Source organism: Theropithecus gelada, chromosome 2, assembly GCF_003255815.1.
Source record: "Theropithecus gelada isolate Dixy chromosome 2, Tgel_1.0, whole genome shotgun sequence".
Classification (NCBI taxonomy): domain Eukaryota; kingdom Metazoa; phylum Chordata; class Mammalia; order Primates; family Cercopithecidae; genus Theropithecus; species Theropithecus gelada.
The window spans coordinates 33,852,109-33,869,945 of record NC_037669.1 but is presented as its reverse complement, the minus strand read 5'-3'; the positions used below and the strand labels follow the sequence as shown (position 1 = coordinate 33,869,945).

General features: G+C 37.6%; 1 protein-coding gene across 3 annotated transcripts in view; it reads right to left on the bottom strand.

The window, feature by feature from the left end:
- Positions 1–17,837, bottom strand: part of GRAMD1C (GRAM domain containing 1C) — a 106,316-nt gene that overhangs the window by 34,830 nt on the left and 53,649 nt on the right. For 2 of the 3 annotated variants that reach the window (XM_025377444.1, XM_025377445.1), the window contains 3 exons: positions 13,229–13,344; positions 10,143–10,275; positions 5,292–5,454 (listed from right to left, as the gene is read on the bottom strand). In XM_025377444.1, coding sequence (XP_025233229.1) covers positions 5,292–5,454; positions 10,143–10,275; positions 13,229–13,344 — 412 coding nt within the window. Of the gene's footprint in view, positions 1–5,291; positions 5,455–10,142; positions 10,276–13,228; positions 13,345–16,552; positions 16,896–17,837 lie in introns of those variants that run through there. The other variant, XM_025377448.1, reaches the window with a different exon arrangement.

Sequence of the window (17,837 nt, the reverse complement as noted above, 5' to 3'; positions counted from 1 at the left end):
TACAGAATAAAAATTGCCACAAAAGCTCCCCATGTTTCAGAAATCAAGCTCTAAGAATGATCTGGGTAAAGCATCTGTCAATATTAGTCAGGTGAAATCAAAGGGCAATAGTCTATGAATCAGAAAAACTCTTCCAGCTCTGGCTTCATCCCCAGCTACTGCTATTTATCCTCCATTGAATGATTTGTGTCTCCCTATTTTGCTCGAGGCATAAAGGACTTATGGATATCAGATAGATATTGATTTGCTTCTCCCTTCAACAATACTCTATGTAGGCAAAAACTATTTACTGCAATTTCAAATAATGGCTCCTTCAGCGTAGAAATGAATCACAAAACTAGGAAATTTTGCTAAGCTTTGTGAGATAACTTTCCAATTGGGCCTGGGAAACAGCTTTTTCTGACATAGAAGTATTATATGTTCATTGTAAAAATAATTCAAATATTCACAAAGGAAGAAAACAACTAAAGGTGATTCTGTTGATCTTGTTCATTTCCTTCACAGAACCTATCCTGACTTGTAGTTATACTTTTATTGGTTTATTGACTTGTTATCTTTCTCCTGCTCACTATAGTAGATCAACATACTATCACTAAATAAAATGATGTTTGGTTTAAAGTGATCTGCAATCTCCCTCACTCCCTCTAAACCCATACACACATCCCCAATCTCCTGGGATGGTTTACTTTTTGTGACCTTTTCAATTGTCACTTCAGTTCATTGACTTCAACCGTCTTCATAACTTAACAACTTTAAAAAAGTAAAAAAATAGATTCATTATTTTACCCATTAAATACATATGACAAGTCCAATATTTTGGAACGTGCTTAGGGAAACCAGTAGGAGCACTTGATTTGTTATCTAATGATAATCTAATAAGAAAAAAATCACCATACACTTTAAATAAAACTCCCCAAACAGAGGTCTGAATGTTACATATACCTTCTCACTGCTGTAAAGCCAAATAGCCTTTGCAAGGAGCAAAGTGTGATCAGAGTTCATGTGCAATAAAGAATCTATACACTACTATTCTTTATTTCTAGATATGCACAATTTTCATCAGTTTTATTGTTATCCTTTATGCAACTTACAATGTTACTTTTATAGGATTCTTTGGTTGTGTTTTTTTTTGTTGTTTTTTTTTTTGGAGACAGAGTCTCACTCTCGGGATTAAAAGCTTTTGCCACCACACTCAGCTAATTTTTGTATTTTTAGTAGAGATGAGCTTTCATTACATTGGCCAGACTGGTCTTGAACTCCTGACCTCATGTGACCCACCTGGCTCGGCCTTCCAAAGTGCTGGGATTACAGGCGCGAGCCAACACATCCAGCTGAAACTACTTTGGAATGACCATTCTTATAAAAGAAGCAGGTGAGAAAGAAAAAAAAAAAAAATCCTGGTTTTGGTGTTACTTACCTATTTGGCCACTGGGGGCCAGAGGAGATCTTCCTAAAGTCCTAAATTCAGGTAAACAGTGTATGACTAATCCATGCCCTGCTGCATACTAAAGCATGAATGGTAAGGACACTAATAAAGCAGTCGCTATGCTACCCTTGATCTTTCCAAACGTCTCCCACTACACTGACTTCAATGGCAATGATCTTACAATTTTAAGAAAAAGAGTCCTTAAAATGCCTACTTAATAAGTACAACAAGCCTCAAGTAATTTGTACTAAATTTTCCTTTAAACAACTACTTCCATTATATTTTTTGCTTTCTCTTTCTCTTTCCCTTTCTCTCTCCTATTGGTGGTTACAAGAAAGTAACACAATCATAGGGTCTATAACACCTATCCTCAAAACTGAAACATAAGAAGTATTATTATTATTATTATCATCATTATCTTTTTTTTTAAGAGACAGGATCTGGCTCTGTAGCCCAGGCTAGAGTGCAATGGTGCAGTCATAGCTCACTGCAGCCTTGACCTCCTGGGTTCAAGTGATGCTCCTGCTTCAGCCTCCTGAGTAGCTAGGACTACAGGCATGCACCACCATGCCCGGCTAATTTTTTATTTGATGTAGAGACAAGTCTTGCCCAGCCTGGTCTCAAACTCCTGGCCCAAGCAATCCTCCCACCTCGGCCTCTCCAAGTACTGGGATTACGGATATGAGCCACTGTGCGCAACCAAGAAAAACTAAAATCTTTGATCTTTCTCAAACGTAACACACACAATCTATATTTTGGAAGTTTTTAAAATGGTTTAAAAAATTAAATTTTATATTAAGGAAAACACATTAACATAGTAAGCTTATATCTACATAAAATGGTTGGGAAATGGGCTTACACTGACTAACACAATATTATTGTGTGCTGGGTATTATATATAAAGCAGTGGAGATGTCTCTTCCTCACTCCTTCCGAGTTAAAGGCGCCCAATTAGGGTAATTCTCAGCCTCCCTCTACAACTTTAACTCACTTTAACCAAAGGAAGTAGATTATTGTTATAGACTGAATGTTTGTGTCCCAACAAATTCTGTTAAAGCCTTAACTCCTGGTGTGGCTGTTTTTGGAGATGGGGCCTCTAAAGAAAGTAATTAATTGGCCGGGCGCGATGGCTCACGCCTGTAGTCCCAGCACTTTGGGAGGCCGACGCGGGCAGATCACGAGGTCAGGAAATCAAGACCATCAGGGCTAACACGGTGAAACCCCGTCTCTACTAAAAATAAAAAAAACTAGCCGGGCCAGGTGGCGAGCGCCTGTAGCCCCAGTTACTCGGGAGGCTGAGGCAGGAGAATGGCGTGAACCCGGGAGGCGGAGCTTGCAGTGAGCTGAGATCGCGCCACTGCACTCCAGCCTGGGCCATAGAGGCTCCGCCTCAAAAAAAAAAAAAAAAGAAAGTAATTAAGTTAAATAAGGTGGGTCCCATATCTGGTAGAATTAGTGTCCTTATAAGAAGAGACACCAGACACTTTGGGAGGCCGAGGTTAAAGGATCAGTTGAGGCCAGGAGTTCAAGACCAGCCTGGCCAACATGAGGAAACCCCCTCTCTACTAAAATTACAAAAAATTAGCGGGGCGTGGTGGTGCATGTTTGTAATCCCAGCTACTCCAGGTGTTCCAGAGGCTGAGGCACAAGAATCACTTGAACCCTGGAGGCAGAGATTGCAGTGAGCCAAGATCATGCCACTGCACTCCAGCCTGGGGGACGGAGCCAGACTCTGTCTCAAAAAGAAAAAAAAAAAAAAATACCAGAGAGTTTGCTCATGCATGCTCTCTTTCTCTCTCTCTCTCTCTGTGTGTGTGTGTGTGTGTGTGTGTGTGTGTGTGTGTGTGTGTCTGTTGCCCCCTGCTCCTCCCTCACACTTTGCCCCTCTATCCATGCGCATGTGCTAAGGAAAGGCTATGAGAAGACACAGTGAGAAGGTGGCAAGCCAGGAAGAGAGCCTTCACCAGAAACCAACTCTGCCAAACCTTGATCTGAGGTTTCTATCCTCCAGAATTATATGAAATAAATTTCTGTTGTTGAAGCTACCCAATCTGTAGCATTTTGTTATGGCAGCCTGAGCTACTAGCACAGTTAGTAAATGTGGAAGGAGGATGCTGGGTAGGCTTGTCACACCTCTGTCCTTCCTTCTGGATCTAGGTGCTCACAGAAGCTGGTTCTCCTCCAGGGGGGATCGTCCCTCCAGCAGGGGAGGAGGTTGAACATTGCCTGTGATTGATAGGTAAGTCCACCTCATTCTTCAGCTCCATCAGCAGCCCACTTATCTTTCACACATACTGACATCTGCTGACTTTGTTACTGTTAGTATAAAAGGTGATATTTTGGCCTCTATCTGACTTGCTCTTCATTTTCTTTCCCAATTTTATTACCACCAGGGTGGTCAAGAAGGACTGCTATTTGTTGAGCCCACTCTAGACCCCATGTACACATGGATTACAATACAAAACAAAATGGATTACAATACAAAATGTGAAAAACATCTAGAATATAATACTCTTGAAATTCAGAAGGCCTTTGGGTCATGATTCTCTTTATCATCATATTAGGATCAAGCTTAATCTCTGTTGGCCTTCTAAAAACAAGTAAGTTTTTTGTTTTGTTTTGCTTTTTGAGACAGAGTCTCGCACTGTCGCTCAGGCCAGAGTGCAGTGGCGCGATCTTGGCTCACAGCAACCTCCGCCTCCTGGGTTCACGAGATTCTCCTGCCTCAGCCTCCTGAGTAGCTGGGATTACAGGTGCACACCACCACACCCGGCTAATTTTTTGTATTTTTAGTAGAGACAGGGTTTCACTACATTGACCAGACTGGTCTCGAACTCCTGACCACGTGATCTGCCCACCTCAGCCTCCCAAAGTGCTGGGATTACAGGCATGAGCCACTGTGCCCAGTCAAATAAGTCTTTTTTTAATGCCATATGGAATATTATTATCATTTATCTTTATAATAAATTTCAAATATAGAATGTTCCTCTAAAAGTGAATTAAAATTAAATGGAAATTGACTACAGTAAAAACAAATCAAAGTCAGGAGCCATTATGATGAACTTTCCATGCTCTTGCTTTCAAAAACTCATCCCATTATGCTAAAACATAACAACAATCAAAAGCTTGCATCTTCACACAAAAATATTTGAGTATTGTTCTGAGTAACACTGATGAGTACACTTTTTAAAAAATCATTTAAAGAGAGAAAGATTTCCTCTCTAGAATTTTCGAGAATCTTTATTTCCTTTTGGAGGCTACCCGATAATTTAAATTAATATTCATGTCAGAATGCATCCCTGCCATAACTACTTGCTTTCATAATTATACACAAAACAGGTTTAGAAAAACCTTGCTAAGGTGTCTTTTTTTAAAAAGGAGGAAAAGAAAATAATTTGGGCAGTATTGAAGTAAAGTAAAAAAAAAACTGGACGGAGACACCTGGTCATTAACTCAAGTTCTGCATAGTTAACTAGCTGCATGATTTTAGATTTAGTCTTATTTTCCCTACCAGGAAAATGAGGGATAGCCCAAATGAAATAATATGTCACTGTACCTATGACGTGTGAGCATATTTCACTGCCTGGTATATAGGAATAGGCACACAGAATTTTTATTAACACCACATTTAAAAGCTAAATGCAAAGAAGCTTTTCAGATTCCAGGCTTCTGAAGACAGTGGGATATGTTAGATTTAACAGCCTCTTTCTACTATTTTCTATAAGCTTCCATTCCTTTTTTGGTTCTTTATAGGGTGAGACTGTGTCTAATGAAACTAAATTCTCAATCTGCACACCCCTATTACAAAGATAAACATAAAAAGACATAACTGAAATTTTAATAAAATTTATAAGAAATTATTTACCTTCATCAACAGAATCTGAAGTGCTGCTTTTGTCCAGAGAAAGATACTCATTTTTATTCAAGTCCAGTGACTTCGATGGCACTCTAGTTAACTTCTTTTCCAAAGCTGGTAAGAGACTCTTTTTGGTCTGTTTTTCATTTTGGGACTCCTCTTTGCCTAATCCCTAAAAGGTAAACAATCCAGTTTCAAAATAAAAAACAGATTTAGCTTAGATTTTGCAGTGAGAACTTTAATATTAAACATACTTTGAAATATTGTGCTTTGAAAAATATTTACAGCATTTTGTTTGTTACACTCGCATCACATTTCCAATGCTTTTAAATGTTGGTCCGTAAAATATGAGTAAATAATATACACCATTCTAAAGTCATCCTACACAATAATAAACAAGTTTATGAAAAACATCATAGAAAAAGAGCTTCACAGATCACGTAAGTCACTTATGCAGAAGGAAAAGGGGACAAAGGACAAAAACAATTGAACAATCCATTCTTCAGGGTAGGCAAGGGAGAAGAACCAAACCCAGCTAGCTTCCCCAGTCAATGCCTGCCCCATCATCTCAAGGAAGAAAACTCACCCATCTCTCAAGACCTAACGGGGAAATGGAAAGAAAATGGAGAGATAAAAAGTCACATATGAGTACAGTGGGAGAGAGAAGATTAAAACAAATTAATTTCATAGCAAACTCATAAAAACACAATTGGCTTTGCTGCAATGGGACTAAGACATTAGGCATTAAGATGTATTTAATATACGATGCTATCTATACTTTCTGGGATGGTTACAATAAATTTAATGTTAGGCATTAAAGTATGATGCTATTGCTATGTTAGTATTCAAGTAAAATAGTACTGTATTATAATCAGACTTAGTGGAATAGTACAAAAAGTCTATATAAACTATACACAGAATATTTTCTTGCATTTTCTCTATGTACACAGATGAAAGAGAGCACTTTACTTCCTGTCCCATGAGACCCCTGAGAAGCACTAAGTAGCAGTATCAGCTCCAGGGAGGATACAGGTTTCCAATGGCCATCCAGATAGCAGAAAAACAACTGGGGCCCAGGACACAATTTATTAAAGGATTATATTACCCTAGTCAGAAGATTGATTCTTCAAGCAGAGATTATTGCTAAAATCAAGACTTGATTTATTTGGGAGTTCCACACTACAAAGCAACATGCCTATTTAGCTAAACCAAGGACCCCTTAACAGATGCTAAGTAAAGTACACTTCTCTATAGCTCCACACTTACGCTTCTCCTCTTGTTGCTAATTAAGTTCTATTTCCTACTATAAAGAATATAGAGAGATGTTTATAGGAAAAGTAAGAGTCACTGTCTTTCAGTGGTTGGTATCTGGATGACTTTTATTTATTTGTATACTCTACTGTATTTCATGAAGTTTTACAAAGAGTATTAATTTTATAACTTAAAAACATATTTTCTTGGAAAAAAGTTATTCTTGACTTTTTGTTATTTCCAACTTTGTTAGAAGTGAAAATGAGGCAAAGCAAGTGACATATGATACTTGTAGATATCTGAGAATCTCATCACATGGCTCTTGAATGCAAACAGAAAAAAAATGGCTAAACTTCTACACTACTTGTATTCTATAACCTGAAAACATCTATACGGAACACCAATGAATGTATGATCGATCTTAAAGCATGAAGTTATTCACTTCCCTTGCACCAGTAGTAAGTCACTAAGGGTCTCTAGATGAATAAGTTTTGCAAGAAACCCATAACACAAAACCAGGCTGAGGTAGATGCATGACTGGTCAAAACAAGTTGGTAACATGCTGGTCTTCCACATAAATATCTTTTCATTCAATGTTTTCCCAACATTTACTCAGAGGAGATACTGGAAGTTCCTTGGGGGAGGGTGGAAAAGGATCATTACTGATCACAGGCAGATTCACCTTCAAATTATAACAGCTTACGGTTATTGGATATTTAATGTGTGCTAGGAACTATTCTAAGTACAGTCATGCATTGCTTTGATGACAGGGACACATTATGAGAAATGTATCATTAGGCGATTTTATTGTTGTGCCATTGTCATAGAGTGTACTTAACAAATTTAGATGGTATAGCTTACTACACACCTAGGCTATATGGTATAGTTTATTGCTCCTGGTCTATAAACCTGGATAGCATGTTACTCTACTGAATACTGTAGGCAATGTAACATGGTGGGAAGTACTTGTGTATCTAAACATATGTAAACATAGCAAAAGTACAGTAAAAACATGGTATAAAAGATTTAGAAAATGGTACACCTGTTTGTACCATGAATGCAGCTTACAGGACTGAGTTCTGTTGTTCTGGGTGAGTCAGTGAGTGAGTAGTGAGTGAATGTGAAGGCCTGGGACATTACTGAACACTACAGCAGACTTTATAAACATTGTACACTTAGGCTACAATATGTTTACAAAAAAATTGTTTTTTCAATAATAAACTAAGCTTAGTTTACCATAACATTTTTATTTTATGAACTTTTAAATTTTTAAAAACTTTCTGACTCTTGTAAAAACACTTAGGTTAAACCACAAACACATTGGACAGCTGTACAAAAATATTTTCTTTCTTTACTTATTCTAAAAGCTTTTTTCTATTTTTAATTTTTTCTTAGTTTTTTATTTTTAAACTTTTTTGTTAAAAATTAAGACACAAACACACACGTTAGCCTAGGCCTACACAGGATCAGGATCATGAATAGCACTGTCTTCCACCTTCACGTTTTGTACCACTAGAAGGTCTTCAGGGAGAGTAACATGCATGGAGCTGTCATCTCCTATGATAACAATATTTTCTTCCAGAATTCTGCCTGAAGGACCTGCCTGAGGCTGTTTCAAAGTGAACTTTTTTTGTTTATAGAAGTAGAAAGAGTACACTCTAAAATAATGATTTATTATTTTATTATCAAGTATTATGTACTTATATAATTGTATGTGCTATACCTTTATAGGCCTGGCAGCACAGGTTTGTTTACACCAGCATCACCACAAACATGTGAGCAACCCATTGCATTACCATGTTATGATGGTACGTCACTAGGCAAGGGAATTTTTCAGCTCCCTTAAAATGTTATGGGACTGGCCAGGCACAGTGGCTCATGCTTGTAATCCCAGCACTTTGGGAGGCTTAGGAAAGTGGATCACCTGAGGTTAGGAGTTCGAGACCAACCTGGCCAACATGGGGAAACCCCATCTCTACTAAAAATATAAAAAATTAGCCAGGCATAGTGATAGATGCCTGTAATCCCAACTACTCAGGAGGTTGAGCCAGGAGAATCGCTTGAACCCAGGAGGCAGAGGCTGCAGTGAGCTGACATTGCACCACTGTACTCCAGCCTGGGCAACAAGTGTGAAATTCCATATCAAACAAACAAACAAACAAAAACGTTATGGGACCAACACCACATATGCAGTCCATCTTTGACCAAAACATCATTATGCAGAGCATGACTGTATTTCCATATATACTAATTTATTTAACTCTTATTTAAAAAGACCTTATAAAGTATAATCCTTACTTTACAGTTGAGAAAAGAAAAGCAAAGGTTAAGTAATTAACTTATACAGTTAGCAAGTGGCAGAGGTATGATTTGAAGCCAAAGCCCTGCTCTAAATAAAGAAATTCAGCTCTGCCCCCAAACTTGCATCCCCAATCAACAGAACAAAAGCTCTGCAGTAGGAGCACTCCTAGTACTCAGAATATGGTTTCTAAATACCATTCTTCACTAAGAAAATCTATGGCTCATTAAGAAAAGGGTTTGGGGCAGAAAACATACGAAATGTGCTTAGAATATATTGTTGTGCCAGAAAGAAAGGACATCCTCAAAGATACTGGTCATTTCAAAAGACCAAAGGAACCAACCTGAAGAGGCTCCCATTGGCAGAGGGTGCAAACTGAGAATCAAATAATGACTGCAAGTGATTGAAGCTCATTGGAATAAAAAACTGAAGTGTTGGCCAGGCATGATGGCTCACGTCTGTAATCCCAGCACTTTGAGAGGCCAAGGCAGGTGGATCATGAGGTCAGGGGTTTGAGACCAGCCTGGCCAACATCATGAAACCCCGTCTCTACTAAAGATACAAAAAATTACCCAGGCGTGGTGGAGCGTGCCTGTAATCTCAGCTACTTGGGAGGCTGAGGCAGGAGAATCACTTGAACCCAGGGGGTGGAGGTTACAGCAAGTCGAGATCACGCCATTGCACTCCAGCCTCTCCAAGACGAGACTCAGCTCAAATAAATAAATAAATAAATAAATAAATAAATAAATAAAACAAAACTGATGTGCTTACAATGATACTTGAGAAAATAAAAGAAGAAACTAAGTAACTGAGTATAATGCCTAGTAGTTAACTGGACCTGCCTGCTTAAAAAGCTTAAAAAGCAGCTACTGTTACTCAAGCATGCTGCTCAGGGGCTCATCTCTCCCTTCAAAACAGATTCTTTCTCCACGCTGTTCCCTTCTGTGAAAGAAAGGAAAGAAAAAAAAAAAAAAACAGATTCTTTACAGCACACACAGTTCTTTCCCTGGGGAAAATTCTACTACTTACAAATTTCTCCATCTTATTATTCTTTTAATGATACTAATCCCCCTACAGACTGATGCTCAGGTAAAACTGCTCGGTAGCTCTGCTTTTTATATAGCTCTGAACAAAACCACATATTTTCCCACATAACCTCTGCTACTTAACAGACTTTAAACTTTTACCTAAAATAAGGTAGGAGCGTGATCTCTTATTTTTAACATTTTGTATACTGTATCCTTATTTATCTTGTATTCTGATTAGGATATGACAGTATCAGATATATTTTAAAAGGGATATATACTAACTCCTTTTGATGAATTTCCATCGAATAACTCTGTTTCTGAAACCCGACTAATTGATTCACTGGTAAAACTGATTGACTTGGATAATTTTTCATCTCTCTCCCCAGAGTCATCCAAGCTGCTTCTTCCTGGACTTCTGTAAGAAACACATCATTATAGAAATACAAGGTCACCTCTATACAAATAAATTATTTGGTCTCCTCATTGAGGTCATTTCCTATGATAAAACAGTTTGATAAAAATGGATTACTGTAATATAACAAATAAATGTCTACTTGTAACAAGGCTGTCTTCTTAAATTACATGCAAGTTGATATCATTTCTGAAAACAAGATACACTCACATGAGATTCCGTAAATCTCAAAAACATTAAAAAATTAACAAAGTACAAATGGCCATAACAGTAACTAATCAACTGAAAATTGCTCATTTAAATTTCAGGTACAGAGTACATGTTTGAGTTAGATACTAGGCCGCACAAGAAGGCAGTTTTGTATCTCCTTCCTTCTGACTCAGCCCCAGCTGAAATGGTGACGCCCTCCCAGAAGTGGACACTCAAGATGTCTGAGCCTAAGTCCATTGGCCACTCCTGCCTCCTCACTCTTCCCAGCCCTAAAAACAAGGTTTAACAAACAGTTGTCAAATGATCATATGGCCAATACTATAATAAATGTCCTGGGATCTGCTTTCCCTTTCTCAAGGAGCAAAAAGAAAGGCAAACCTATGAAATACAATGGGAGCACAACTGATCCAATTTCCAGTGCTCAACAGGATGGAGGTGAGATGTGGAAAAATAGAGAGGAAAGGAGGAGGAAGAAGGAAGGAGAGATTGCAAATAAAGAGGAAGAAAATGGAAGAACTGAGGAAATAAAGGTTTGAAACAGATTTGCTTCTTTCAGAGACTGAAGAACAGGAAAAGAAGTAGAAGAGAGAATGAGGATCCTGCCACACACTTTCTTAGAAAGTATTCAGGCCGGCCAGGCATGATGGCTCACGCCTGTCATCTCAACACTTTGGGAGGCCAAGGCGGGCTGATCATGAGATTAAGAGATCGAGACCATCCTGGCCAACATGGTGAAATGCCGTCTCCACTAAAAAAAAAAAAAAAAAAAAATCAAAAATATTAGCTGGGTGTGGTGGCATGCACCTGAAGTCTCAGCTACTTGGGAGGCTCAGGCAGGAGGCTCGCTTGAACCAGGGAGGCAGAGGTTGCAGTGAGTCAAGATCACGCCACTGCCCTCCAGCATGGTGACAGAGTGAGACTCCATCTCATAAAAAAGAAAAAAAGAAAAGAAAGCATTCAGGTCAGGCGCAGTGGCTGACACCTGTAATGCCAGCACTTTGGGAGGCCGAGATGGGTGGATCACTTAAAGTCAGGAGTTCAAGCCCAGCCTTGTCAACATGGCAAAACCCCATCTCTAGTGAAAATACAAAAAGTAGCCAGGCGTATTGGTTGGCACCTGTAATCCCACCTACTCAGGAGGCTGAAGCAGGAGAATCGCTTGAACCCGGGAGGCAGAGGTTGCAGTGAGCCAAGATCACGCCACTGCACTCCAGCCTGGGCGACAAAGTGAGACTCTGTCTCAAAAAAAAAAAAGCATTCAATCACCAGAAGAAGAAAACAGCAGCTAGTCACAACTATTCTTTCTTTCCTCAAAGACTAGAAACTTTTCAAGTTGGCAAGGACCTTAAAGACAATCTAGTTCAGCTGCCTCATTTCATAGACGAGCAAACTGAGAATCAAAAAAATGAAAAGATTTGCCTGAGGTTGCTCAGCTGTTTGGTGACCGTAACTAGGATCCAGATCCTGTTTACCATAATCCAAGGCTCTTTGCATTAGAGTAATTGCTTTTCTATCCAAATCCAGAGCCGGCAAGAGGCTACGAAACTTCTCAAGGAGAGCAATACAATGGAAAGTCTTAACTTTACAGAAAGCTAATAAAATATACATGTGCAACGATGTAAAAAAGCCTATAAAATATTGATGCTAAGCGGAAAAGATACAAATTGGATCAGCATAAGTAGATTACCTAGATGAGTAAAATTTCTGCACATACATTGAGACTTTCAAAATATTTCCATTTTAAGATTTACTATAGAATTTCTAAATAACATCTTTTAAGATATAATCCACATATCACAAAATTCACTTCATGTAAAGTATATAGTTCAGTGGGTTACAGAGTTGGGCAACCATCACCACTAATTGTAGAACATTGTCATCACCCCAACAAAGAAACACTGTCCCCACTTACGGTCACTCCCCATTCTCCCTTCCTATCAGCTCCTGGCAACTACCATCTACTTTCTGGCTCTATAAATTTATCAATTCTAGACTCCATTTCACATACATGGAATCATACAATATATCTTTTGTGACTGGCTTTTTTCACTCAGCTAATGTTTGCTATAGAATTTTAATGTATTCTCCTTAATTGTTTTTATTGCTAACAGCCTCAATTTCCATTGGACATAATGCAGTGTTACTTGAAGAGGTTAATAAAAATGTCCACTCTTCTAAAAGAATCCTCATCAGTCAAAAATAGTCTCTCTGTACTCTTAATTTCTTTATCACATTATCTGTTGCTCTGTTATGGCTCTTACCATTATCTACCTTGTATTACAATTATTTGCATTCCACCGTAGGCTATATGCTCCTTCCATTAGTGTTTTGAGTATTTATGGAGTGCCAACCACATGCTAAGCACTATGTTAGGGAATTCCTGAGGAAAAATCATATTACTCTATCCTTCAAAACACCTACCATATAATTTACTTTACTGTCATCTATAAACTCAGAGATTTCACTAGGTACTTCTCCAGATCCTTGATAAAAAGGCTTACTGAAACCAGACTTTAAGTAAACCCTAAGTGACATAGTTAACATTTCCTTATATATCTCATCTGTGCTTACCTATTTAGCAAACTATTCTCTGTCCCCACCTTTCACCCCATTCCACCACAGAGAACAAAGGGGCAAATGGCAGCCAAAGATAAATTAATAGAAATTCAGAATTAGTCGAATGGAAAATAATTGTGCTTTGATTAATAATTGATCAACGTTGACATTTCAAAACAGTTTGCCGTACCTTGGCTGCACATCCTCAATCGACAGTGACAAGTTCTCCATCTCCTCAGCACTGAAACCTAGCTCAGGGCCATAGTGCTGCTGAAGCAGTTGCCGGAACTCCTGTCTACTCAGACTCTAGAAGGACAGAAAAATTACACTGAGCATTGGAAAATAGAAAATATAATACCACAGAGACTCAAAACATGAGTTTTGAAGTCAAAATGACCTGTTGTGCAAAGACTAGATATGTGGCTTTGGTAGTTATTTGACCTTTCTGTACCTCCATTTTCCGTATCTATAAAAATGGGTTAATAAAATCTGTCTGACAGAGTTCACAAAAGGAATAGATAAAATGATTTTAAAGTACATATTATAATAACTACTGTAAATGGGAGGTTAAAATGTTTTAAATTTTCTTTCTGTGAATAATTTGTTCAGGCCAGGTGCGGTGGTTCACACCTGTAATCCCAGCACTTTGGGAGGCCTAGGTGGGCAGATCACAAGGTCAAGAGATAGAGACCATCCTGGCCAACGTGGTGAAACCCAGACTCCACTAAAAAAAAAAAAAAAAAAAAAAAAAATTACAAAAATTGGCTGGGTGTGGTGGCGCAAACCTATAGTCCCAGCTACTCGGGAGGCTGAGGCAGGAAAATCAATTGAACCCAGGAGACAGAGGTTGCAGTGAGCCGAGATTGCACCACTGCACTCCAGCCTGCGCGACAGAGCGAGACTCTGTCTCAAAAATAATAATAATAATAATTTGTTCATATTTTCTGGTAATTACTGATCTGGAGTTTGTTTGCTTGCTTGTTTTTGAGATGGAGTCTCACTGTGCCACCCAGGCTGGAGTGCAGTGGTGCAATCCCAGCTCACTGCAACCTTCGCCTCCCAGGTTCAAGCGATTCTCCTACCTCAGCCTCCCGAGTGCCTGGGATTACAGGTGTGCACCACACCTGACGAATTTTTGTATTTTTAGTAGAGATGGGTTTCACCATGTTGGCCAGGCTGGTCTGGAACTCCTGACCTCAAGTGATCCACCCTCCTTGGCCTCCCAAAATGCTGGTATTATAGGCATGAGCCACGGTGCCCAGCCTCTGATCTTCAGTTTAGCTCTGCAATCTAACCAGTCTACCATGACCACTGAATCACCATTCAGTCCTGTCAGCTCAGAACCTGTTCTCTTAATCCATAATGTATCTGAATATTTTAACCACTTTAAAAACCTTATATATTAATAAATTTTAAATTATATTTTCCTAATATATAAAAGGCAAATGTCTGGACTTCAGAATATTTCCTTCGATTTATCTCTAATAAAGTCCAGCTTGTTCTTTTTTTGTAGGCAGCATATCCATTTTGAAATCATCAAATACAACAAACTCATGCATCACCTAGCAAAACAAAAACAGTATTATTATTATTTAGGATAATGGCCTCCAGTTGAAAAATAAAATTAAACATCAATATTAGGATAACCAATGGTCTGATGTCTAAAAACATTACAGATAGTTAATTACATGCTTAAGTAAGGTGTAAAGAAGTAGCATAACACTTGAAGCAATTGTTAGTAAGATAATCTCTCTCATTCATTCAACATTTATTTATTTACTACCTAACAAATGTGCGTTACTGCACTAGATGCTAAGGAGAATAAACATAAAAACATAATGTAGAAGTTAAGCCCCTGGCCCTCAAACAACTTATAGCTGAAGAGACATGGGATGTTCTTAAGTTATATGACAAGATATAATATGATCATGCACTAAAGTACTGGTAGAGTCAACATGATATGAAAGTCTAAAGGAAGGAAACAGGACTGTGGATTAGCGGGATCAGATAAAGTTCATGTTGGAGAAGTGTTTTCAGCTGAGGTAAAGGAAGAATATGGGGGAATGGAGAAATGGGAAAAGTTGAAGAGACAGAAACCAACTAAAAATACATAATAAATACATGAACATAGGTAACATTTCTTTTGAAGTTAGTAGTCTATCAGCCTAACTGAAGTAAAAATTTTAAGTTGAGAAATAGTAAAGTATAGACTTGATGGGGCCAAAACACAGATGACCTGAATTCCTCCCCAATGTTCCCTACAACAAATACCACTTCCTTTTTCTTCTTCCTTTTTTCTTCTCTGTCTAGTAACTATGGCATCTTTGTTATGTTACACTAGATGACCTTCATTACATTTCATGGACCTTCAAAGATATTAAGAACAAAATGTCTGCACTTTAGACCACTAGTTACCAATCGGCTGTGCCCAGATTACCAGGATTCCACAAGAGCAGATGATGAAAATTCAGATATTATCATCAGATATTATTATCAGATAATATTTCAAAAAGTCAAACATATCCAATTAGTTATCTAAAATAAAGCTATTCAAGTTAAGTGAAATGGCAAGCCTCTGTTTTGAGCTGAACTATATTAACCTACAATGGATACCACAGGCTGATAAATTCTCACCGGAAATTATATATATCTAACAAGTAGTGATGTTTTAATATTTATTATTTAATGTATACCCCTTATTTGGTAGACAAAATCTTTGGAAGCACAGTGTCCACAGAAAAAAACATTAAAAGGACCATTAGTGGTAGAGAAAATTTACACAAGTATATTGAAATATTGCTTGCTTCTTCTTATAAAGTTAACCATCCTAGTATGATATTAAAATATTTCAAAGATAATTTCTTTGAAAGAATGAGTTAATTAGTAGTATGAGTTGTTATTGTGAAAAAAAGTTCACAAATGACTCATTTGGAGTGGAAGTCAGAACATAAATGTGGATGTTCCTTTAATATCAAGGACAGTGGTTTCTTAATTTAATCTTTTATAAAAACTTTTCTAAATAATAGATATCAAACTATTCCAAAGGCAGACTAAAGCAAACAAATAAACCAATGATGTATACTCAGGCAGCTTCCTAACAGCAAAAGAAATGAAACTTATCAGTAAAATACTAACAACAAAAACGTAATTTTATTTGACTACATAAAAGTTTTAAATATTGTATTAAATACTAGCAGGAAGTTAATAGCAGGGTAATTGCAATATATTTTTCAAGCTAGTAATTTAATATATATAACAGGTTAATGAAAAACAAAATAGAACTCATTTAATTCACCATCTTATAGATTTGCCAATTTGTTAAAAAATGACGTTTTCTATCAAGTTGTCCAGTTTTCATAAAAATGTGGTTATTTACAGCCATGCTGAACATTCAAACATTCCAACATATGCCCAGCCTGATATTCGTAAGTCTTTCAATAATCAGCAGCAAAAACAGTCTACCTTAGTAGTCTTCAAAAACCACCTAATTTTTAAACACAAGCTGACCACCCACCTGCAAACCAAGGAGAGTCTCTCCCTTTCAGCCTACAGAGTAGTTGAACAAAATAAAGACGAACCAAGCAGTAATCAGATAAGGCTCAAAAGTCAGAAGATCAATTTCTGGCCCAGAAAGCTGTGTATTCTAAGTATGTTGCCGTCTCTATGCACAGCAGAGCTCCAAATATTTAATGATAACCATGTAAAAACAATCATTGCTTCAATCTCTCAATTTTGCTATGAAAAGCTTTTCTAATGTAGTTTAAAGCACATTATCTGTCACTTCCTGGTTGTAGTACCAGCACTTTTTCCAAGGTTGCAGGTCAGAATGCAGAATTAGAAGTTACACCTCACTCTACAGGTTCCTAAGCCACTCCTACAAGAAGAAGATAGGTAAACAGCGTTTCATTAAAGGGACAGTTCCTAATTTTCTCTGTTCTATGCACAGATTAGAAAGAACAAAATGAAAGTAAAAATATTTTGCTTATGCTAAATTGATGTAAAACAGCTATTACAATATTATTTTAACCTCATCTTTAAAATTAACTATATTACAGGTTAAATCTTCTTCTCCATGCTAGTAATTTCTATGCAATTCTGGGAATGTCATGATTACTTCTTCATATGCCACTTTTCCAGTACTGATGTAGTATTCCTATCAGACTCTTGCATTAATCCTTTACAACAACCAAAGATTCTATCTCTGAGTGCTGTAAATGTAACGTAAGGAAATAGCAGGAAGAGCCAGCTGTTCAGGTGGAACAATTCTACTAAGCACCTGGCACATCTCTCATCACTGAAAGGTTTAAGGCAACATTTTGATTACTCAATAATTCTTTTCTTTGAAAATATTTCTGACTTCAGTGTATTTAGAATAATTCCCTGGCAGTGATCTAGACTATAATAAACAGTAATTCCTATTTATTTCTCAGAAGAAAATTTTTCTTCTAAATAAAGAATCAAATTTGCCCTAATTTCTACCTAGTCATTCCATTTAATTTAGTGAAGCGCGTAAACAGATCGAAGGCTACTTGATGAACTCCAAGGATCAACCTTTTGAGGGATGCTAAAATCTCATCATTTTATACAATGGCAGAATGAGACAGAGTAGAGTGATGCTGAAAATACTACTCATTCAAATGAAGAAAGCCCACTATGGGGCAGCTGCCACTGTCTAAAAGGCAGTGCTTTTAGCATATTATGGTAGTTCTCATTGACTAAAATTGTAGATAAATATATTTATGATGGTGAACAAATAGCTATGAGAAAAATACACATTAACTGTACCACAATTGATATTT